This window comes from Achroia grisella, unplaced genomic scaffold (assembly GCF_030625045.1).
Source record: "Achroia grisella isolate CSIRO2021 unplaced genomic scaffold, CSIRO_AGI_Agris_v1 utg149, whole genome shotgun sequence".
Lineage (NCBI taxonomy): Eukaryota > Metazoa > Arthropoda > Insecta > Lepidoptera > Pyralidae > Achroia > Achroia grisella.
In genome coordinates, this window is record NW_026712644.1 from 4,675,536 (window position 1) to 4,701,768 (window position 26,233).

The 26,233-nt window shown below is 35.5% G+C and overlaps 1 protein-coding gene across 1 annotated transcript in view; it reads left to right on the top strand.

The window, feature by feature from the left end:
- LOC131840787 (transcription elongation regulator 1) overlaps nucleotides 1–26,233 on the top strand; it is a 61,426-nt gene that overhangs the window by 24,887 nt on the left and 10,306 nt on the right. The window contains exons 13-17 of the mRNA XM_059188984.1: nucleotides 994–1,268; nucleotides 2,445–2,563; nucleotides 3,558–3,708; nucleotides 13,291–13,489; nucleotides 14,257–14,399. Of these exons, the coding sequence (XP_059044967.1) occupies nucleotides 994–1,268; nucleotides 2,445–2,563; nucleotides 3,558–3,708; nucleotides 13,291–13,489; nucleotides 14,257–14,399 (887 nt within the window). The remainder of the gene's footprint in view (nucleotides 1–993; nucleotides 1,269–2,444; nucleotides 2,564–3,557; nucleotides 3,709–13,290; nucleotides 13,490–14,256; nucleotides 14,400–26,233) is intronic.

Here is a 26,233-nt window from a genome sequence, read left to right on the forward strand (position 1 = left end):
TCTTTTTAGCGCTGGCAATACTTCTTACCGAGACCCATCATCGCCCCATAGAAGCCGACTCGCTGCGGGGTTGCCCTGTACCTAAAAAATGATTTTGAAAATAATCCGGATTTTTAGGACCAAATTCACACGCCCCCAACTCGTCGGCCATCTTGGATTTTCGAAATTTCATAATTTTCCCTAGAGGTCGGGTCCTTCGAGTTTCCTATGCCCTACAACCGGTGTCGCCAGCACCCCCGCAACTACCCTGGGAATTTCGGTTTTTGAAACCGTAGAAAATTTTCAACCAGTTTTTGGCAATTTTTTCGCCGCCATCTTGGATTTTAATTTTTTGTTTTTACGCCATATTCTGGGTCCCGCCGAGACGTGCCAAATCACTCTTTGAACGGAATCGATCCGAGCGAAACTGTAAAAGTTAGCCGCCATCTTTGTCCGCCATCTTGGATTTTCCCAAATTTCGGAATTTTCTCGTGGTCACCCTAGCCAAAGGAACATTTCCCCCATACATCGTCTCGACCCCCGGACGCTCCTTCTGGGAGAACAACTATGTCAATCAGTGAGTGAGTCACCGTAATGCAGCTTTATATATTATAGATAGTTGTATATTGAAGTATCTCATCGCATTGTCAAGAATATAATATATATCGTATATAGGTGATTTGTTGAGCCGGATAGTTTGTATTGATATATTATATATATAATGATAATAATCTCAGGACAATTCACACAGCGCCATCTAGATCCAAGTTAGGCTAGCTAAAGGTTGTGTTATGGGTACTAGATAACGAATACATATACATAGATATTTTTTTTTGTAAATACATACATTATATACATAGAAAATACCCAAACGTATACAAACAGTCATACTCATGAATACAAATGTTTGTGCCGTGCGAGGAATCGAACCCGCGACCATCGGTCGTAAAGCGGTGTGCTAGACCGCCAGACCACCGAGGTCGTCAAATATATTGGGTCGTACTTTGTGCGCAGGTAAGAAGTCTGCGGCTGCGTCTGCCGGGGGCGGCGGGGGCGGCGGGGCCGGGCCCGGGGCCCCGCAGATCGACCTGGGGCGCGAGGCGGCGGTGGAGGCGGAGGTGCGCGCGGCGCGGGAGCGCGCGGTGGTGCCGCACGAGCTGCGCGTGCGCTCGTTCCTGCAGATGCTGCACGAGAAGGACGTCTCCGCCTTCAGCACCTGGGAGAAGGAGCTGCACAAGATCGTCTTCGACGCCAGATACCTCATGCTCAACTCCAAGGAGCGCCGCCAGGTATGGCTCTCTCTACTCGCCGACACCGAATACTGACAGTGTTCAAAATCTACCCTGTAACATCGTAAGCACAGATTATTATATTAGAGTCCGTTAGTTTGTGTTCCCGCGTCTTTCCTTCCCCTCCCTTACCTAGTACTGAACTGACCGTACAGCAGCCTTGACGCGCGCGCGCATTGTGTTGTGAATTAAAATAAATTAGAACTGTGTTAAACCTACTGTGAATCCTACTGTGAAACTGGAAAGCTAGCGAAGAAGAGACCCTGAAGCCCAAGAAGCCCGCAGAACCATACAGGTACGTGACAGACGCTTCCACCTATATATATACATAGTAAATTCCCTAACATTTTGGTAGCAGAGAGTAAATTCCCTAACATTTTGGTAGCAGAGTAGTTTCCCTAACAGACAGATTATAATTATACTTGTGAAATTTTATGTATATATTTCAACCGACTTCAATTAAAAAGAGGTCCACAATTTGACTGTTTGCTCCGATCACCACTAGACTAGACTAGTTCAACCAACTTCGAAAACGAAAACTCAATCCATTTCTTCAGTACTGGTTAATTTTAGCATACGACCCATCTGATGGTAAATGTTAACCATAGCACAGACACCTAAAATATCTCAGTTTGGCACAAATCTGCAGTTTTTTGCCAAACAGAAGAAGAAACGCCACTACACATCCTATGTGGTTGTAGCCCACTCATGCATAAACGTAATATCTCCTTTGGAAAATACACTCTATCTGGAGGAGATAAAAACCATCGCTCTTAAGAATATCCTTTAATTCTTGTCTCTGACCTAATAATATCTAAACAAGAAAAAAGTGAGAGGGAAGGGAATTGTTAGTAATGTGGGTTCATTACCCCATTGCTAGCAATGTATCATGCCAGGTTGACCTCCACGCGGTTCCGCCTGGAAACCATCGTGATAAATTCTTGGTGAATTTGTCACGATGTGCTTACTGACCTGACCTCATGTTCATCTTATATCATCGTATATTATTAAGTGTGCTATACGCTACAAAGCGTAGAAACCAGCAAGGGCTGAGAAAATTTAGTGTAAAGAATAGAAATAAAACAAAAGGGGTATCACGTGGGCATTGTCAATACTTAAGACACTACATTAAAAAAAGGAATCAATGATAAATCTAACGTGGTTGCAATATGACAGGTGTTCGACCAGTACGTGCGCGACCGGGCAGAGGAGGAGCGCAAAGAGAAGAAGAACAGACTGCAGCAGAAGAAGGTGGCGTTCCGGCAGCTCATGGAGGAGGCCAAGTTGCATTCCAAGTGAGTATACTCGGTAGAGATGATTTGTTTGTTTTAGAAATTGTATTTAAAAACTATTTAAATAGAACGTTTAAATACAATAAAATTGACGAATTGCTAGGTTGATTTGGTATGGTTTAAAAATATGTTTCAACTAGGTTTTGCCCGCGGCTTCGCTCGCGTTATTTATCCCCTTAGGGGTGGAATTTATCAAAATGCTTTCTTAGGGGATGACTACGTCATAGTAGCTTTATGCATGCAAAGTCTCAGCCCGATCGGTTTAAAATTGAGAAAGTTTCATACAAACTTTCATCCCCTATTTTATCCCCTTGGAGCTAGACTATCAAAATCCTTTCTTAGCGGATGCCTACGTCATAATATCTACTTGCATGCCAAATTTCAGCCCGGTCCGTCCAGTGGTTTGGGCTGTGCGTTGATAGATCACTATGTCAGTCACCTTTGAGTTATATATGTCTTTCAATCTAAAAAATGAAATTAAAATATATATATATATTTTTCATTCTACCACTCATTCGAAACAGAAACTCATCACAATAAGAATTAGCTAGAAACTTGCATGTTAAACTAAGTAAATGCACATTAACAAGGTATTAGACATGTGACAATCAATTATGATTTTTTTCTACTAAAACTGTCATTTATACATGTAAATAAAATTGGAGTGTCTGTTTGTAATGTTGAAATAACCGTTTTTTACCACATGCATATATATATGAATATAAATATGGTACATACATCAAAATAACATTTTTTACCATTTTTGTGTCTCTGTTTGTCTGTTTCTTCCGGCTAATTTCTGAAATGGCTACCGATTTTGACGGGACTTCTATTGGCAGGTACCTGATGTAATAAGGAGTAACTTAGCCTAAGTTACTCCTTATTACATCAGGTACCTACCTACCTACCTACAATATACTTTTATTTTAGAAAAATTAAGTTAAATTCCACACGAAGTCGCGGGTACAGCTAGTCATTATTGTTGTCTCGTGACCAGGTCATCATTTAATGACTTCACGTCGAAGCACAGCCGTGACGAGCGCTTCAAAGGTATAGAGAAACAGCGCGATCGGGAGACGTACTTCAACGAGTACCTCGCGGAAGTGAGGAAGAGGGAGAAGGAAGACAAGGAGAAGAAGAGAGAGCAGGTAAGAGCGCTTGGGTGACGCACGGGGGGGCGACGCGAGCGAGGTGCGGTGTATGTGTTATACAGGGTTGCCATATTTAACCTTTCGAATGTCTGTGGCGCGCGCCAGTCGTATTTTTTCAAACGCGTTTCGATCTTATTTTGTCCTAAATAAGGATCAAATTGGTTAAAAAGAAATCACAGTTTTGCGGGCACGGATCTGTGTCAAAACGTTGGAAGGGTTGAATAAAATATCTGATACAAATCTCGTACATTCTCAATTTGGATTGATTGTATCGTACATTATACTGTATTGACAGTTTTTTGTAGGTCAATATCGTAGAAATATGTATGAGTTTTAATATATTCTCGTATTGTTGGCATCCCTGACGTTTGTGGAATGGATGTGCACACAAATGTAGAAATAGATGATATATAAACTTTAATACTAGGAATTTAGTTCAATAACGATGTTTGTTTGAAATCGGAGTTGCCCATTGGGTTTATATATATCCGACGTATATGAAAAGGTAGTAAGTTCGAATCTTGCCGCAATATATATTTATCTGAAGGGCTCTCGGTTGACGCAAATACTGAAATCATCATCATTGCCTTGCCTTTATCCCATTATTTGGGTTGGATGATAATAAATGATAAAAAACCTAAAATTAATCCAGGCAGTGTTAGGTTCAATCCAGTCACGTTGGATTTAAATATACATAGGGAAATGTATTACCCTATCTGTGATAACTGCCGTGAATATATATATATATATATATTTAAGCTATGATTATCAGTTCTTTGTGTGCATGTCCATACCACTTTAAAAAGGGGGATTTTTAATTAAATTATTGTATAATATGAAGAAATCATCAAATGTTATAATTAAACAAAAGAACAAAAACGTATTTCTGACGACAGCAGCTTGCTTTATAAGCAAATCAGTGAATTTACAGGGTATAACTCGAGATCTCACGTCACAAGTGAACACACGAACACGTCATAAGTGGCTGACATTTTTGGTGTACTATTGGAGTCGGCCGTCTGATCTTGAAAGTATCCGTTCACCATCAGTCTGCCTTATGGCTTGATAGCTATGCGTAGACGTGGGAGAATTAAAAAAATTTTGTATTCAAAATGTGTGTTTTATATATATATTGAATGAAATTGATTTATATTTCATATAGAAAATTATATATTGTGATTTTTCCTAATGTTTTTTTTCACAGGATTGCATGTGTCATTTGTGATGTGTTTCTCTATCACAGGTTCGATCCCTGTCGACGGACGTGTACAGGTTCGACTCCTGTGTTGCACAATTGTGTCGAGTCTACGAACTGCAATGATTTTTATAAAATGAAACCATATTTTCAATCTTAATGTTTATATATTAATTGTTATATTTGAGTAATTTATTTTCTCTGTTGCATTCATATTTTTTTTCTGAATTAGTAATAATTTTATTTTTTATATGGCAACATTAGTAATTGAAGTTGTATACAAAATTTTTTAAATGAATGCACCAAAGACAAATTAATATGCAAACTGTCTTAATTTGAATCAATAATTTCTTAAATTGCATTTTTGAAATGGCGGAAATGTGCCTTATTTTTTTTTTAATATTCATCTTGAAAATATTATATTGTCGATTCCACGATAAGCAATAAACAAGACCCCAGTTATTTTGAAGTCGATAATGCTATTGCCTGTGCTGGTATTGTCTAGAAGTTTATAGTAATGTTAAGGGGCACCGTGTCCTGTGATATATGAAAAACAACTAGATGTTTGTGGCTAGCGGAGCGGCGACGGGCGGCGCGGCGGTGGCGGCCAGCAGCGGCGGAGGCGCACGGGGTGATCACTTGACGATCTCTATGGTACGCCCATAGATTACAATTAAAAAGCTACCATAACGTTACAATTTTAAAGTTTCGCCTACGACAATTTGAATAGGAAAGCTTGCATTATAATTAGAAAACTACCAAAACGTTCCAATTTTGAAAAAGAACTACCATAACGTTCCATTTTTTAAAATGACACCTACGACAATTTGAATAGGAGAAGACATAGATTAAGCTTGCACTACAATTAAAAAGCTACCAAAACGTTCCAATTTTAAAAAAGCTACCATAATGTCCCTTTTTTAAAGTGACGCCTACGGCAATTTGAACAGGAGAAGGCATAGATTAAGCTTACACTACAGTTAAAATGCTGCCATAACGTTTCAATTTTAAAGTTGACGCCTACGCCTATTTAAATTGGAACAGACATAGACTAGGTTTGCACTACAATTGAAATGCTACCGAAATGATCCAGTTTTAATAAAGCTACTAAAACGTTCTAATTTTAAAATTGACGGATAGGCCAATTTGAATTTGAAAAGTCAAATTAGTTTGCACTATAATTAAAAAGCTACTGAAACGTTCCAATTTTAAATATCACGCCTACACCCATTTGAAAGTTTTGAAAAAGATTCCGAATTTAAATTTGTTTATCGTGTAATACACAGGACTTATTTAATGTTGGTAGAAATTTAGACAGTGTTGCCATGTGTCAGAGAAATATATTACAATTTTTTTGTACTATTGATGTTTTTAAATATTAGCTTGCAACTTCTTCGTATATTTAAAGCTCTGAAACTAATTTTTAGGTAAAAAAATGGGGATGAAATATAATTTATTTATATTTAATATTAGAAAGATGTAAAGTTTGCGAGATTAGAGATATCAAGTAGAGAAAGTTTCTTAAGGGTTGACAACATACATTTCACCCCTCGTGTTTGAGACCTTCATAAGTTACCCTTAACTATCAGATGGGCCGTACGCTTAATTGCAAACTGTAGGGTATAAAAAATTGCAAAGTACATGAATAGGTTTGTGGTATATTTTATTTTAGAATACTGGCAACACATTGAAAACTACCATCAACAAATAACTAGTTTCCTACTAACCCGTTATTAATTATAAATATATATATATTTCTATAAGAAATAAGCCTTGTCCTTTACGAATGTATTATTTTTCCAGCTAATATGGGGAATTTGATATTCAAGTGACAAATAAATATATAAATATAACATTATATCGTCAACTGATCACGCCTATACGCCACGAATATCTAAGGTTAGATATAATTATAAGCAAATCAAAATTATAATTAAAATAATTAATACAATATCACAAAACAAAATGGCCGACTTGCAAACGGCCACAACTTATTATTATATAAAGTAACACCCTGTTTACTGCATGCGGAAGTTGCCAAGGTAGAGGAATACTACCATTTTAGTAGAATCGGAACTTGGTGATGGGCTCGAGTTCGAAATTTAAATTTAAGCGAACACAAAGAGTTGTATAAAGTATAGAGTAAAGGATTTCCGAGCGACTAATCATTTCTTTTTCAGGTTTTATTTGAGTTTTTTTTTTTTAATTCACAAAGATTATTTTTGTCTATGGTTGTTTACTTCTAACTCGAACGACTGCTGAACCGATATATTGTATATAGACTGAATGCTTTGTACATAATAATATATTATTATATAATAATTATTGAAGATTTTTGTTTTATTAAAAATTATGACAAATTCTTTGTGAATTTAATAATTTTATTCATATAATATGAGTAATAAACAGGATTATAAGTTAATTTATATTATTTAAATTGATATAAATATATAATTTGTAGGTCTAATACAAAATTATGATAAGTCTATTAATCTATTATATCAAATTGAAAAAATTAAAAATTAAATTTAAAAAGTTATTAATTTATTTTATTAATATTGTAATTTTAATGGATTGGGAACATTGTTAGAAGTTTGATAAAGTTTTATAACTATTGTATAATGAAGACAAAGATTGTAGCATGGATCCAACCAATATTACAGACTATTGCTACGCTACTTCTCCCGGGCGATTGGTTTTAAATTCGTTATTACATTTACATTTATTAATTTATTAATATAATATATAGCTTATGTAACTCTGGTGTAATGCTTCAAAACTGTGAACGAATTTCTGAAATCGTACGATTTTTCAGGAGTTGGCTTTCAGCCGCTCAGTAAGTTCTTCCTTTGGTTTGGAGTGCCATCTGCACTCGCCTCTTATCGTCCGGTGGAGCTGTAAAGGCCAGTTGCGGCCAACAGCATTAGAGTAGTCCGGAAAAAAGGGCGCTGCTTGTAGGAATAGAATAGAAAATCATTTATTCAAATAAACTTACATTGAAGCACTTTTGAATAGTCATCACATTTTTTTTTTAAATCTACCGCTCATTCGGAAAGCTGTCTCATCACAAGATGAGCAAAAAACTTGTGTGTAGGGATTGGACTGGTCTGGTAATTGTGACTGAATTATATTGGTACTCAAGTAACTAATTTATTTACTTTTGTCGAAGTATTTAGCTGTTTGTAATCACATAAAATCTTAAATATATAACGTTGAATGACATTTATTTAAATGAGCAACACACAAGTTTCTCGTTCGGTCTTCTTGTGATGAGTCTGCGTTCCGGATGAGTGGTAGAATAAAAAATATTATATGACCTTTTTTCTCTTTATTTATTTAGAAGCTTCGGATCACAATAGTGAGCATTTTAGCTTTGTTTTGGCTTTTTAATTAATTATATATTTTATATGACTATTCAAATGCTTATGGATGGAATTACATAAATACTATCGGCCCGCCTAATGGTAAATGGTGACCATCGCCTATATACATGAACAGCAATACAGACATCATGTTGTCATGTGGCAGCCGTGATCCTTTTAACTTGTAATTTCATAAATAATAGATCACTACTTGAAACATTATGTCCTGTAATTTCGTTAGAAATACGACTTGAAATTATTTTTGGATAGATCACCCTTTTTACTTGGAAGTATAAAAAATTACGTGAGAATAGATCGTTGGCCCATAGGCAACGATTTTCTCAGATCTACCAAATGTATAGTAAAAATTTCATAAAAATCGCACGAGCCGTTTCAGAGAATTTCGATAAACACTGACAAAAGATTGATATATACATATATAATATTTCTTATATATAAATAACGTGTCATATGTATATATGATTTGTATTTCTAAACGAGTAAGCTATATATGCCTGAGTGTTACGGGTTCAAATCCCGTTGTATCAAAGTCGGATTGTTATTTTTTTTAATTTAATTCCTTTATGAGGAAGAGAAGCAAACCATTTTTGTTTAACAAACTTTCAGAGTAATATCTTTTCAATCTTTCTTTTTTTTTCTTTTCTTTCACCATATATATCAGAGTGTAAGCATAAAGATCCAGAGTGCCATGAGCTTGTATTTTATAATAAATAATATTTAATTATTATTCTTTTACATGTACGTCGGTGTAATTTAATATATTAATTATTAGACGGTATGTCTTGTAATATTGGTTCTCCTTTCAACGAATCAGAGACAAATGTAGGGTATACGACCAACGAAAGTAAAGGTATCTATGTTAATACGTGATAAACAGCAAGACAAAAACTTTGTACCCCTTTTCAGGAAAATCTCGGAAGGAGGAGTATGAAATTTCGCACACTTGTCTAAGTCTCTGTCGGTCTCGCTTTCACGCTAAAACTACTGCACCGATAAATAAAATATGATATACAGATTGTCTAGACCCTGAGAAAGGACATAGGCTACTTTTTAATGCGCAGAAAGGGTTGAAAGGGAAGTAATTGTGATTTTTAAAGCTAGAAGTTTGAAACTATTTTTTTAAGCTTTTGACTATCAATATGACGTTCAAAGTTTGTACGAATTTTACCCTCATGGGGGTAAAATAAAACAGAGGATGAAATGGAAATACCTAATTCGTCCTCTATTCCTTGCGAACGAAGTCGCGGGCACAGCTAGTAGTTTATATAGAGAAGGAGCGGAGGATATGAGTATGAGGATATATATTTTTTTGTTATGCATAAAATATGTTAAATAAATAATGAACGTGTATGCAATATTTATCGGTTGTGGATAACTGTTTCGAAATTCAAGTAAATATTTTAAGAAGTCTTGATCGATAAGCAAAACTTATGGGTCTTCCCGATCCGTCCCTGCCTCTTTATGACGCCAACACACGACACGATCCTCGCTGGCGGGGACAACAACCCCAACTACACAGTCCAGCGCAATCTCGCTGTCGGGTACAATGAACCCAATTACACTGTCCCCGTAAAACGGGAATTGGAATTGCGATGGCCTGAGCCGAGATTCAAACCCCTAGCTCGACGTCAGGCGGGAGTTGGCCTACAGCCGCTCCGTAAGTCCTACACGGGTTTGGAGTGCCATCTGCATTCGCCCACATTGTCGTACAGTGAAGCTGTAAAGTCTACCAAACGCATTGAATTAATAAAAAAGGGGAAAATTGCACTCTTATTAAACGGTAAGCGGTTTAGACAGTGACTTACTCCCGATGGTCGCAGGTTCGATTCCTCACACATCAATATTTGTATTCATGAAAATGAGCGTTTATATTGCTCTTGGTTTCCTATGTATATAATAATAGTAATAATCTCAGGACAATTCACACAGCGCCATCTAGACCCAAGTTAAGCTAGCTAAAGCTTGTGTTATGGGTACTAGATAACTGATACATATACATAGATATTTCTTTTTTTTGTAAATACATACATATTATACATAGAATATTATGCATATGTTTATTAGTATATTATGCATATGTTTACAAAAAGCGTATTTATTTATGTATATCAGTTGCCTAGTACCCGTAACACGAGCTCTGCTTAGCTTGGGACTGGACAGTCCAGAAATCCTGAGTTGCAGTTATTATTATTACTATCGTTACTAGTCCCCATGTTACTAGCTAACCTGGTTCTTTGTACCAAGGACGGGCTATGTCAAATATCTCATTGAATTACCTTTCAATATAATTCTTATCTATACATCTGTACATGTAAATAAAATTGTGTTGTGAGTGTCTGTTTGTAATATTGAAATAACCGTTTTTACTACATGCACATGAATTTAAATGCGGTACATACACCACAATAGATTTTTTTTACAATTTTTGTCTGTCTGTCTGTTTGTTCCGGCTAATCTAAAATGGCTGGACCGATCTTGACGAGACTTTTATTGGCAGGTAGCTGGTGTAATGAGTAACTTAGGGTACTTTTATTTTAGACCGATTGACGGGACTTTTATCGGCAGGTAGCTAATGTAATAACGAGTAACTTGGGCTACTATTATTTTAGAAAAGTTCCCTAATTAATTTTGTTTGTTAAAGTCCACGCGGACGATGTCGCGTGCACAGCTAGTTTGTAAGACACGTAAATTTGATAGAATACCTTTACTTCCGCGCGGTCGTCACTAATCCTAATTTTTCTTTCAGGAATTAATGACCATTTCTTTCCACAGCATAATATACCACACTCTCATTTTCAGCTACTAATGTGTTTTCTTTAAGGCGCGAAATGATTTTATTAGTTGCTAGGAACGTTGAGGTGTCTGTCGGCGGCTACTGTCAGGTTTTTGACTTGTTTTTTAATCAAAACAAATTGGCACTTGTTATCAAATCAAATCAAAAGTAACATTGGTACGGAAGTTAGTGATAAAGAATTACTTGCCTTATCTGATCTTACTCTTTTCAAGTGAGATTTCTACATGTCTGTAGTATTGTTTGTAAAAATATATATAAAGCTTATTAAAATATGTATAATGAGCCCTGGTTTGTACCGGCATTACTATTCTATATTGTAATAAGATACATAAAAAAAACTAGTTACTAGAACATAACTGTAATAGTTAGACATACGTTATCTTGGACTATTTTGTAGATATTGATGTTCCCTATAAAACTGTAGTACATCAGTTTGCTCTATTGTCTATAATTTCAGCAGCGGACACGATATCTCTCATATATCGGGTACGCTTTGTTTTCGTTCTGGTATTTTTTACATTATCGAAGTTTTCATATATAAAAATAGGATCTAAGGATCTGCCTAGATCCTATTTTTTTAATATATTTGTTAGTGGACTGTATTAAGGCTGGTTTAAAATGAGACACATTCCTAGGTCTGGTAAAATATGTGTAATCAGCTCGCTATGAAAAATGTAAAGACAATGATTATGGCATAAGAAAACATACGGTATATAAAAACAGAACGTCAAAATATAAAATTCAAATATATATAAAAAACATAAAAAAGGTTACCATCGACAATAATATTCTATCGTCTATATTCGTTTAAGATAATTAGATGCGCCAGATTGATCAACCTATAAAGCTCCTCTGTTACCTTCCTTCTCCATGTTGGTCCGCCGCTGCCCTTATATCATCCTCCCACCTCTTTTTCTGTCGTCCTCGTTCTCTTTTTTGTTCTTTGGATACCAATCTATAACATGCTTAGTCCATTTCTCTTACTTACTTCTTATTGCATGTCCTGTCCACTTCCATTTAAGTTTCTTAATGGTTTTGACTGCATCTGTCAGTTTGGTTTTTTCTCTTATATTAGTGAGTTTGATTTTGTCTCTAAGTTTGATGTTTAGAATGCTTCGTTCCATGTTATTTTGGCGTACCTTTATTTTACTCAGATCCTAACGTAGATCGATTGATTTGTAATAGATCACGATTCGAATACGGGACAGAGTCAGTCCCGCCGGGACATTTTAAACTAAGTCTAAAATACGGGACGTCCCGGGATATACGGGACGTCTGGCAACGCTAGAGATAATCTATGATTCTAATGGTTAAAGAATTTTTCAAATCTATCCCTTGTTTCTGTAGTTACGGTGTCAATTTAATGCGATCAAACAAACAATTAAATCTTTTTACTTTATGATATTAGTATATATAAAACATGATGCAATATAGTATATTCTATTATATTGTTAATAGGTATATTAATTTAAAAAATGGAGAATTAAAAATCACAGCAATGCACAATGCAGAAAGGCACAGCACTTATATAAATTATTGTATCATATAAATTGTAATAAAAAAAATGTTAATTTATTTTGTAATTTACAAATATATTTAAGTTGATTATACCATTACACTCCACTTTTAATGATCCTGTACCTCGGGAGTGTACAATAGAATTGCCAGATGTTAATAACTATTACAGATCATAGTCTAGAGTAGATTTGACAAATCATAGCGTATGTTATTATATCATCATCATCATCTGCTTCTTATCCCATTTATTTGGGATCGGAGTAATATGTTTTTCTCTTCCATTCATCTCTATTCGCAGTCATCCCGTTATTTATTCTCTTTCTCATCATATCATCTTTTACGTATGTTATTTTTAACGTGAAATCCCAACACAATAACAGTCAGTTATCGTCAGAATATTATTTCAATATAATTAGAAGCATATTATTATTGACATATTACATAAGTTAGTTAAATACTACAGAATGCCTTTCCCATTACTGCCCATCAACTGCTTTCTGTTTTTACCCAATGGTCAGCTAGTAGAGAATGCCATATGGCATTACGCTCGCCAGTTGTAAATTTATTTAAAATAGTGCAATAAAGAATAAATAATTTATTACAAGAAAAAAACCCTCAGTAGCCGTCGACAAGACCCGGCCGCCCCCGCGCCAGCCACTTGCCGGAAATGACGTCATCTCTCTCCCCAGGTGAAGTCAGAATTCATCGCGCTCCTGAAGGAGAAGTCTGTAGACCGCCACGCTCGGTGGGCGGACGCGAAGAAGAAGGTTGACTCGGACCCGCGATACAAGGCCGTAGAGAGCAGCACGCTGAAAGAGGACTACTTTAGAGAGTACTGCAAGCTGATGAAAGACGAGAGGAAGAAGGAGAAGGAGGGGAAAGAGAAAGGTAAGCGTGGAGTACTGCACCAATCGTAAATTGTGCGTTTTTTAATCGCTTAACGTACATAATTTATTTATTCCAGCCTATTAATGAGTTATGTTATAAATACCTTATAGATTTTAATATGAATTAATATTAAAGTACTAATATAAAATTATCTCTATGGTCACGACATTGACGACGGCAATCCGCCACTGTAGCGTCGATACCGCACCCCCTTTGCCCAGTAGTCCTCCTTCATGAAGGTTGGCAGCATGTTGGTTCAAACTTCAACTCGCATTGTGATTCCACTCCAGCTGCATCACCCTCAATGTCGCGTTACTCCTGATCCCTATATAGTCGACAATGTCCTGGTCCTTGTTCGGTGTAACAGCACGCAGCAGGAAGTTTGGCATTATAGGTGCAGTGCCACAATGGTTCCAATAGACCCTTTTTGTGCGCCTCTTTTTTACCACGATGAAGCCGCATGGTGGTACCAATGGCAGACAATCAGTTTGAATATGTTACAATGTTGGTAATGGATATATTTTTCAATGCATCATCATGATATGGTGCTCCCGCTTGTGCTAACGATATGAGCTCAGATCAGTTAGCACATCGAGACAAATTCACCACGAATTTATCATAACGATTACCAGAACTACGTGGAGGTCAACCTGACATGGTACATCGCCAGCAGGCGTCAACAGTCAACATTACTAACAGTTGCCTTTTGACAGGAATGGATATATCAAAATAATGTAAAACTCATTTTACGAACATAAAAATTCCAGAGCGTGAACGCACCAGCAGCAGCAAGAAGGATAAGAAAGAAAAGGACAGGGACAAGGATAAGGAGAAGGAGAAGGACAAAGATAAGGACAAGGAGAAGGAGAAAGAGAGAGATTCTAAGAAGGACAAGAAGAAAGAGAAGGAGGTAAGTGGCTATATAGTATCGAGATCCCATCGTGTGATTCTATTGTACTACCGTCCGTGTTGTTAGTATATGCAGAGATGTCTGCGTGGGTGCGTCTGTCACAGCTCTTACAGCCGCTTTATTAAGCTGCTTGAATAATCTGTTTGCTTTTAAGATATGCGTCAGCAGAATGACCAGATGGCAGTGGAATTACAAGGTATAGATGGACTTAGTGGTCAGAAATGGTAATTTGTTTAGTGTTAGTTAGTATTGTATAGTCGGGCAAAGAAGTAATTTCTCATAAATGTTACACTATATAAAAAGATTTTTAGTCAATCAATATATTATACTTTTTTTCATATAGGTTTATACAGATATATGATATGTGAAATCTACAGTCAGTTTGTATTGCTTTCAAGCTAAGAACTGATAAGAAACTCAGCTCTTGTTATTTTCAAATGAGCTTGTACATGGTCATAGAAATGCAGTAGATAAATTCAATTAGGTAGAATATTGTGACCACCAGCATATGCTATTGCATTTTTTTTTTATCTAAATAGTTCCTAAATATTACTATATAGTAGTATATTGCATTGTATGTTACTTTGCATAAGCGAATTCTTGTCTATGTTAACAATTGTTTTTTTAAAAGTATATCTGCTTCGGACACGGTCGATTTCTGTTATATACTATAAATATGCATTATTTCTGAATGATTAATTTCGAATAATATTTTTTATGTTATTTTAAAAATTTATATACAATTTTATACTGATTTTTTTTAACTAGGTTGAGTAGTATATACTTGTGTGTTTTTTTGTTATGCTGATTGGCGTAATCGGGGTCACCCCCTATTAGGGGAGGGCCAGGTGGGGCTGCTGCAATGGCTTGCTCCCCTTAAAATTGTGTTCGTTATAATATATTGTGCATTGATTTTAAAATTTTGACCCGGTCAAAAATATGACTTGTCTTCCCGAAAGAAATGAGAAGGGGTGAGGGGCAGGAGAGCGCTGCTGCAGTTGGATTGCTCCCCTGAAAATTGTATTCATTATAATATATTATACATTGACTTTAAATTTTGACCCGGTCAAAAATGTGACTTGTCTTACCGGATATTCCCTTAATTAATTAATACCCTTGGACAATTCACACAGCGCCATCTAGTCCCAAGCTAAGCAAAGCTTGTGTTATAGGTACTAGACAACTGACACAAGTACATAGGTACATTTGTTTTTGTAAATACATACATAGTATACATTGAAAATATTAAGACCGATACAAACAATCATATTCATGAATACAATTATTGTATCTTGCGAAGAATCGAACCTGCGGCCATCGGAAATCAGGCGGTGTGCTAAACCATGAGATAATCGAAGTCAGGTATAGTATAGAGTTGTATCTGTTTATCCCGTAAGGGATCTAGCGTGAAGATATAAATATGTTGCTCATATAATTATTTGAGTGGACTACAATCAAATTATTTATATTTGCAGTCAAAAACTATGTTTCTTTAAGTAATGATTTTGTGAGGGTTTTGAAGTAGGTTTTTTTTTAAACCACGACGTCGGCAGACAAGTATATGACCCATCTGGTGGTAAACGTTACCCTAGCCTATAGTCGCCTCAAACACCAGCGGTGACACGTGCGTGTTGCTGACTCTAAGTTAAGAAACCTCTTTTAAAACCTTAATTATAATTAAAAGTGGTTCACTACTCGAAATTACAGCAAAAAGGTCATAAGCTCGAATTTAGATTTTGTCATATAATCATTTTCATGTCATATAAGATTTTGTCATTCATCGTTTTTGTAAATGCAACAGCTGGCAATATAGTATTTAAGCGAAATATAAATCGGCTGACTACATCCGTTCCGTATTATTTACTACTTGGATTGGTAGACGTCCCGCCTGATGGTAACTGTCGCCTATATACATGAACAGCACTACGGACATCACGTTATCATAACACCCGTGATACCACTCATGTGTAGCCATTCCTGAGTACTAAGATGTCAGGAATGTTATTATATTTCGCCCAATTTACATAATATCTTTTTAAATCACATAGGCTATGTGTGATTCTGATGTATAAGCTATATATATAAGCTACTGTAGAGTTTCAAAAAAATGAGTTAAGCAGTTTTTCCGTGAAAGAGTAACAAATAGCTATCCTTACTCACATACATTCACGTTCATAATATTAGTAAGATAATAGTCGTGAAGTTATATTACTATTACCAATATTGCAGTGAAAGTACCAGGAGAACATGACTCGCAAGTAGGCTACAGCCTACAGCTATTCTATTGAGTAAGGTGTTTATTTTTATTTAAATATACCGAGCGAAATTTGGACATGTCAAGTGTTGGGTTCACAACGAAATGGACAGCTGATTCTCTGACTAGAAGATAGGGTCTTCTATTCTGTTCTTATCTTATTATTATTATTATTCTTATTATCTTACTATTGGCGATACTGCAGTGAAAGTACCAGGAGAACATGACTCGCAAGTAGGTTACAGCCTACCACCGCCTATTGGAGTACTGTGCTTTCTTTATTCATATATACCGAGCGAAATGTGGACATGTCTAGTGTTGCGTTCACAACATCAACAGTTGATTCTCTGACTACCCCATCAAAGATAACAGTCGTGAAGTTATCTTACTATTACCGATACTGCAGTGAAAGTACCAGGAGAACATGACTCGCAAGTAGGCTACAGCCTACAGCCATTCTATTGAGTAAGGTGTTTATTTTTATTTAAATATATACCGAGCGAAATGTGGACATGTCTAGTGTTGCGTTCACAACATGGACAGTTGACAATGACTCTGACTACCCTACTCTGGGATGGCAGGCGTGATGGTATGTTATTATTTTTGTTATAAGATATATATGCATGCTTGTTTTATTGTATTTAATGACTGTTTGACGGATTTTTGATGCTGACAACGAATTCCGAAGGTTTTTAGTTGTCTCATCGAACGCTGAAGTATTTTTAATGAAACTATTTTACAAAACTGCCGATTGTCATGATCTGCGGGGGGCCGATTTGACCCCACGCCATTTCATCATTACACGTTCTATGGTCTAGCGTAGTTGGTTACCGTTAGATTTGTCTATGGATTCGATACGGAGTTTTTTTTATACGTTTTTAAAAAAATGTGTTTTTTTACGTTTTAAATACGAGCGGGAGTGGTGTGTTTATGTATAACAGATCTAAAAATGAGGATCTGTTAAAAAAAAAGTGATTTAGAACCATAGAGCAAGGTTGGCGCAGTGTGCCGTGTGCCCACTGGTTCACGAAGTTTGGTGTTGCAGTGGTAAAGTATTGGGGTTCGATCCCGGCGGTGTGGACGGCATGAGATCGGCGTTAGGAGCGGCGGCCTGCCTCGGACGCGCCCCGCAGATATGACACACGGCCTTAGGAATTTGGAATGTTCTAGAAATGCGACATGTCCCCCCCCCTCCCCACCTGAAAAATGTTACTCTGTACTAAATTATTAATTTGATAGTCAAATTTGTAGAAAATAAATACATTCATTTAGTAATTAACGATTAACAAGTTTTATTTGACGTTTATGAGTAGAGGGAAGGGGGCGGAGTTAATTAAAAAAAAACTCGATACGTATAGACTACGGGTTAAGCCTTAAAGGAACTAGCATGAAGATATATATATATATATATAGATATATAAAGAAAAATATTTATATTTCCGTGTATCTCTGCTTACCCCGTAAAATATATAATGCTAGATGTTTCATACTAACTATATATATATTAAAAATATAACTAACATAGTCGATAAGATTAAAATAATATATATATTATAGTATAGTAATAATTAAATTAAATATTTCCAGAACATTCCAAATAAATATTTATTTCATTTATCCTCGATCAACAATTATGACGTACAAAAGGTATAAAACTTAACACGCCGCTTAAAATAATATAGTGTAACGTGTGAATTGCATGGTTTATGTTATAGTGTAATATACACATGTCTCCTAAGGCCGTTGAAGTCACATGCGTATCGTGTCCGAACCAGATTCGCTTAAATAAACTGCAGTTACATCCATTTTATATCCCTTATATAATTGTTTCTCTTTAAAATAATATATATATATTAATATACAAACAAACATACATCTTGCACGCTTAATACTAAATTGAAAAAGTAAAATTTATATATATTGGTAATCGGGACTTTACACGAAAAATTCTTCAATAATTCCTGGTCCACTTAAATCCATTTATACATATAAAATATGTATACATTTATATATGATTCCTCTTTAACTCAACAAGAGTTTAACTTTCTTCATATTAAGTAAAAAAGTATAAATTAAATGTACAAACATAACTTACATCTTGCACGCTAAATACTAAATTGAAAAAAGGAATTTATACATATTGGTAATCGGGACTTTACACGAATAATCGTTATAAAGTTCCTCTTTATCTTTAATTGTTGATTTTAACTTTCTTCATAATGAATAAAATGTATATTAAATATACAAACAAACGTACATGTTGCACGCTCCATACTGAATTGAAAACATTAAGTTACTTACTTAATTAATAATATTGGTAATCGGGATTTTACACGAATAATTTTATGGTAAATAATTTTGTAAGTAATTTATTGTTATGTTTATACTAGTAGTATATAAAGGAGAGTTTTTATTGGTTTGTTTGTATTGAATAAGCTCTGTAACTACTGAACCAATTGGAAAAATTCACTTTCCATTAGAATCCTATGTTATCCAAAAACGTGGGAAATCCATATGAAAAGTTCGATAATGTAGCTATTAAAAATACCAAAAAAAATCGTTATGTCGCGTACGCTGCTGAAATTATTGATAATAGAACAAACTGATGTACTACAGTTTTATAGGAGACATCAATATCTACAAAATAGTCTAAGTTAACGTATGTATAACTATTACAGTTATGTCCAGTAACTAGTTTTTTTTTTATATTAAAATATAGTATAGTGAGGCCGGTACAATCAAGCCCATATTATTTGTACCTATATAATTTTAGTGATTTTTCTATATACCATATATAGAAAATATATAGGAAACATAGGGACAGACAGACTTTCTCAGTTATTAGTATGGGTAGAATCTTTAAAATTTAAATTAGTAATAAAAAAATATGTTAAAACTACTCGCCCCGGCTTCGCACGGGTATACATGTATTATATATATAAACCTTCCTCTTGAATCACTCTACCTATTAAAAAATCCGCTTCAAAATCTTTTGCGTAGTTTTAAAGATTTAAGCATACATAGGGACTGACAGACAGCGACAGCGACTTTGTTTTACTCTATGTAATGATTGTACGATTAAAGAATATCAAAATTTGAATAAACATAAATAAATATTGAAATAAAATCGCGGACTGTCCCAGTTTTGATATGAACACTCTCTCTAACTTACCATCTCCCATTCTCACTCTCCTATTTACTTCCTATTTAGTACTTTTCATCATCATCATCATCATCGCGGCCCGGAAGACGTCCACTGCTGGACATAGGCCTCCCCCAAAGATCTCCACGATATCTAATACTCACTTGCAATAAATAACTTACGTTTCTATAATATTTTACTTCATACAAATGGATGTGACTGCATAAATAGCTCCTAAAGGTGATATTACACTATCATGCATATGGGATCGTATTAAAATTATAACATCTGTCGATATGATCGTATATGTGATAGTGTAATAACCATACTGCTATGTTAACAAGCCGATTTACCCGCAGAAGGAGACGGAAGATGAGCGGAAACAACCCACCCCGCCGCCGGACCAGTGGGCCGAGATCCTCGGCATACCGGGCGAGGAGGACTCCAAGTCCTCAAAGTCCACCCGAAAAACGGACACCACGTCCGAGAAATCGGAGAAGTCCAAATCCACCACGCCCGAGAAGGAAGTGAGATCGCCCAAGCAGTTGAGGTCGTCAAAGAAGGAACTACCTAAAGCAGAAAAGAAGACGCCAATAAAATCGCCGCCGAAGAAGAGAGCGGCGGAGTTCAAATCACCAGAGCCGGAGGAGAAGAAGTCTAAAAAGAAAGTGGAGAAGAAGAAGTCGGAGAAGACAGAGAAGAAGAAACGAAAGAAGTCGGAAAAAGAATAGTGTTTACTGTACGTTTTTTTTAAACGGTGTTCAGTTCGACGTGTGAATGACAATGCTGTATTGTTGTGATTTTTGACTTTTCCCAAGATGCAGTTACAAGTGACTTTCACCTATATAAGTTTACAGGACGCTCTGTATTTTATAAGTTAATTGTATACCCCGATGTTGCGTACTTAAAGCAATGGTAATTCAATGACGATGTATTAATAATATAATTAATCGAGTATTTACACAAATTATGAGAAACTACTCGTAATCGCCGTTGCACCGCGTGAAATTTATAGCCCATGTGTTATTCTGATGTATAAGCTATTTTGTACCCGTTCCGAGGATTGCCACTTGTAATCGGGGCAGGTACTAGAGGGACGAGTTACAAGTGGCAATCTCCGGAACAGAAACCAATACCTGCCCCGTTCATAAATAGTTTTTGCGTGAAAGAGTAACAAACATCCATCGATAGTAAAATAGAATAGAATATAAAATCATTTATTCAAATAAATAGCCAAAAATTTTTTTTAATCTACCGCTTATTCGGAAAGTTGTCTCGTCACAAGAAGAATAAGCAAGAATATTGTGTGTTGCTCTTTTAAACAATCCTTGTAAGTTCACATTTTACAGTCACGAACTTCCGCGTTTATAATATTGGTAAGATAAATTTTAGGTGCCTTTCTCGAAGTTTCCATTAGATTCCACAAGTAGTGGTCAGGAGATGTTATCTCGATTAATTATATTAGTAAAACTTATGACAATGTAGTTTTCTATCCAGAAAAGATTTTTAAGGTTGATAATAGAATGGTGCACTGCATCAGTGCAGGATGTCCATGATTTTAACTAATCATAGTGCAGAATTAATCACGATGACTTTCAATGATGAGTGAGAGATGATTTCACATGTTATGAGTACATTACTAGTCATGGGACCACTTGTCCCAGTGACCAAGAGTTTTCCCCAAATTCGGTCAAGTAATGATGACATTCAGTAAATTACAGGGGCCACTAGGCCCAATGACCAGGAGTCTCATCCCCAAATTCGGTCAAGTAATAATGACATTCAGTGAATTACTAGTACAGGGGCCACTAGGCCCAATGACCAGGAGTCTCATCCCCAAATTCGGTCAAGTAATAATGACATTCAGTGAATTACTAGTACAGGGGCCACTAGGCCCAATGACCAGGAGTCTCATCCCCAAATTCGGTCAAGTAATAATGACATTCAGTGAATTACTAGTACAGGGGCCACTAGGCCCAATGACCAGGAGTCTCATCCCCAAATTCGGTCAAGTAATAATGACATTCAGTGAATTACTAGTACAGGGGCCACTAGGCCCAATGACCAGGAGTCTCTTCCCCAAATTCGGTCAAGTAATAATGACATTCAGTGAATTACTAGTACAGGGGCCACTAGGCCCAATGACCAGGAGTCTCATCCCCAAATTCGGTCAAGTAATAATGACATTCAGTGAATTACTAGTACAGGGGCCACTAGGCCCAATGACCAGGAGTCTCTTCCCCAAATTCGGTCAAGTAATAATGACATTCAGTGAATTACTAGTACAGGGGCCACTAGGCCCAATGACCAGGAGTCTCCCCTCAATGCGGTCAATGACATTCAATAATAAACATTATAATTAAGTGTTCCAAGGTCTAGATTCAGATGCTGGATTTTTATCAGGAGTCTCTTCTTCCCTTAATTCGGTCAAGTAATGATGATGTTCAATTATAAACATTATAATTAAGTGTTCCAAGGTCTAGATTCAGATGCTGGATTTTTAATCCAATTCGAGTTAGTTCAAATTGAGAAAAACTAGAATTTTAATGTTTGTTTCAGTTACAAGCGAAGTATTAATATGGGACGTGTGTGATGTATCGTTTTATAATAATAATAATAATAATTTATTTTTCAGACAACGTGGTCCATTTTATTAGCAACAACTTAATAATTATAACTTATCCTATCCTAGTAGTACAATGTAAGATAAAAATACAAACAAAAACAAGATATTATAAAACTGTAACCTTTAACAGCCTCGGTGGTCTAGAGGTTTAGCATACTGCTTTACTATCCGATGGTCGCGGGTTCGATTCCTCGCACGGCACAAACATTTGTATTCATGAGTATGATTGTTTGTAACGGTCTGGGTGTTTTCTATGTAGAATACATATGTATTTACGAAAAAAAATTATCTATTTATTTATATCAGTTGTCTAGTGCCCATAACCCAAGCTTTAGTTAGCTTAACTTGGGTCTAGATGGCGCTGTGTGAATTGTCCTGAGATTATTATTATTATTTAACGAATTACCTGTCCCACCCAGTGTCTTAGAATGGGACAGTCTTTACAAGCAATTGCCTTCAGGATACTGTTGGAACTTTATGGTTTAAATGTAATTTTTTTTAGTCCAGTTCCAGTAAGTTTCAATACAGAATTGGAACATAAATGCATTTTGTAAATATAAGCCGAGTTCATAAAGAATGTATATTAAAATAGGACAAGTGTGATGTGTCGTTTTCTGGTTTAAATGTAATAATTTAGTCCAGTTTGAGTAAGTTCTAATGGAGAAGAACTAGATTTTAAATGCTTTTTGTAAATACAAGCCGAGTTCATAATTAATGTAAATTAATATGAGACATTTATGATACATAATCATCTGATTTTAATAAGAATTTTTAGTCCACTTCGAGTAAGTTCTAATGGAGAATACATGGAATTAAAATGCATTTTGTAAATACAAGCCGAGTTCATAATTAATGTAAATGAATATGAGACATTTATGATACATAATCATCTGATTTTAATAAGAATTTTTAGTCCACTTCAAGTAAGTTCTAATGGAGAATACATGGAATTAAAATGCATTCTGTAAATACAAACCGAGTTCATAATTTTGACCCATTTGACATTTAGGATGTGTTATTATCTGGTTTTTAATTTTATTTTTTAGTCCAGTTCGAGTAAGTTCTAATGCAGAAGAAGTTGAATGTTTGTTGTAGTTACAAGTGGAGTTCGTTATTCTTATAAAGTAATATGACACATTTCTGGTTTTAAATACTATTTTTTAGTCCACTTCGAGGAAGTTCCAATGGAGAAAAACTTAAATGTTTGTATAATAGTTACAAATTCGTGTGAATATATGATGCATGCATTTGTTATATAGGCAGTACATAATAAAACATATATGTAGTTTTGAAACTGTTTCCAATGATAATTGTCTTAGATAAGTTTCCAGATACCTCTGTATATAGATATATATATATAATGTAGATATTGTAGTCTCCACTAAAAATAGTATACGTTGCTAACTTTTGAAAAAACAAGGTTTTTAAAAGCGTAACTTGAAAAAACAGACGGTGTTTGGTTTTTAGAACCGTAACTTTACAATGATACGTTTTTTTTTAATCTGTGACTTGAAAAATATACGGTTTATAAACCGTAACTTGAATAAAATACGGTTTGACGGTTTTTGGTTATATGATATCAAGGTACGGTTTTTAAATCCGGGCTAAATGAATGTTATTGCGTCCCACTGGGTTGGCAGCTCAGTAAGCCCCTATAATTGACTTCCAAATGTATGTATGAACCTATATATAGAAAAGGTAATTGTTAGTAATGTGGACTGATGATCTTATTGCTAGCAATGTACCCTATCAGGTTGTCCTCCACGCGGTTCCCCCTGGAAACCATCGTGATAAATTCCTGGTGAATTTGTCACGATGGCCTAACTGACCTGACCTCGTGCTCATCTTATCATCCTCCACTGGTGCCCTCCAGCGTATACCGTTAGCGTTGGTGCACCATTACATTGACATCGTAAAAAAAACCTATATATATTTTATATATACATATTTGTAAATTATAATGGAACGGTGCACCTGCGCTAACGCTGGTGATGATGATGATGAGATCAGTGGAGGATGATAAGATGAGCATAAGTTCACCTCACTCAGGATTTGTTATAGTGAGAAATACATCAGTAGTTTCTTGGTAGCGATGGGGACAATTCCCCATTACTAATAGTTGCCTCCCCTTCTTATGTAAATAGTTGGTAATATAATAGTTCATTATATGTTTATGGTAGTCTACTACACGTGTCTTCCTTGACTAGTACTATAGGTTGAATTACAATGTTCACTTTGGGGCCATCCGTATATCTTTTCTAATTTTCCCTACGTCCGTCCGTAATCCGTATATTAACTACGTTTGGTATGGGAGGGAGAAACCCCCTGTCACAGTGTCACACTTGTGGCAAGACGTAAGTGTGACATTAGTGACGCTATATTATAATTATGTCATGAATCATGTTGGACAATTTAAAAAATACTCTATTTGTATGATTATAAGGTTCAGTTTGCTTTGTTTGCGTAATGTGTGACGTCACACCGAGTATGAGGGAGAGGGGAGATATAAAATGTATGTATGGACAGATTAGGAAATATTCTAAGTATATGATTAAAGGGTCAGTTTACTTTGTTTGAGAAATACGTGACGTCACACTGAGAATGAGGGAGAGGAGAGATATAATATTTATGTATGGACAATTTAGGAAATACTCTATGTATATGTTTATATGGTTCAATTTGCTTTGTATGTGAAATATGTGACGTCACACCGAGGAGAATAGAATAGAATAGAAAATCCTTTATTCAAATAAACTTAATTTAAGCACTTTTGAATAGTCATAACAATTTTTTTCAATCTACCGCTTATTCGGAAAGCTGTCTCATCACAAGAAGAACGAGCAAGAAACTCTTTTAAATAATACTTGTAAGTTCACATTTTTCAAGTCGAAACGTGTGAACACAAACTACTAGAGTGAGATATATTAAAAAATATGTAATATACGGATGGCCCATTGTATGTTTGTCTATCATATATGTAATGATTTTTAATCCATAGACAAAATGAATACGGAATAAATGTGTATTTGTAAATATTATAATATTTTTAAAATTATATAAGTTAGAAATAGTTTGTGTATAAATTGTAATTTTATATTTATAAGACAATGTTTATATTGCCTTACAGTTTGTTCTGTCGCTTACTACCTTTGGTACTACCGTCCATAAATTGCGTGAGCTGTTTTTTTTTTTATTTTCTGTCGCTCCCTTACGACTACTTACGGTGAGATGACTCAACCCCGAATCTCACGTGAGATTTCTCAAAATGTGGGTTTCTTACGTAAACGCGTTGGATTGTTATTGTAAAAAGAAAAAATTGCTTCATGCTTTTATTTACGACTAGTTAAGATCAGTAATCAATATTGCTGAGAGTTATAAGTGTAATAACCATGCACAATCTGGATTCAATGGACCAAAATAGAATATTTTTTTGTATCAATCAGAAAAAATTGCTGTAATTTGCCGGGACCTCATTAAATGAGATTTGACCCGACCCCCTCCCCATCACACATCTCACGTAATTTATGGCCCCCCTTTCTATATCCAGGATCCCAAAGTCGCGATTGTTATTTTTCTCATGAAGTTAATATGTAAGATTATTTTACAAATCAAATCGTAAATTATTTATTCATGTAGGACATTTTAGCCGCTTGTGAACGTCAAGTTCAGAGTACAGATTCAATTGAGAAGAACTAGCAAGAAACTCAACTGATTTTCTTTTATTTTAAACGCCAGTATATTTAGATTTACTGATTTTTTTTGAAAGTCAATTTAGGTGTCTATGTCTAACATTAAATGAAAATCCCGTACAT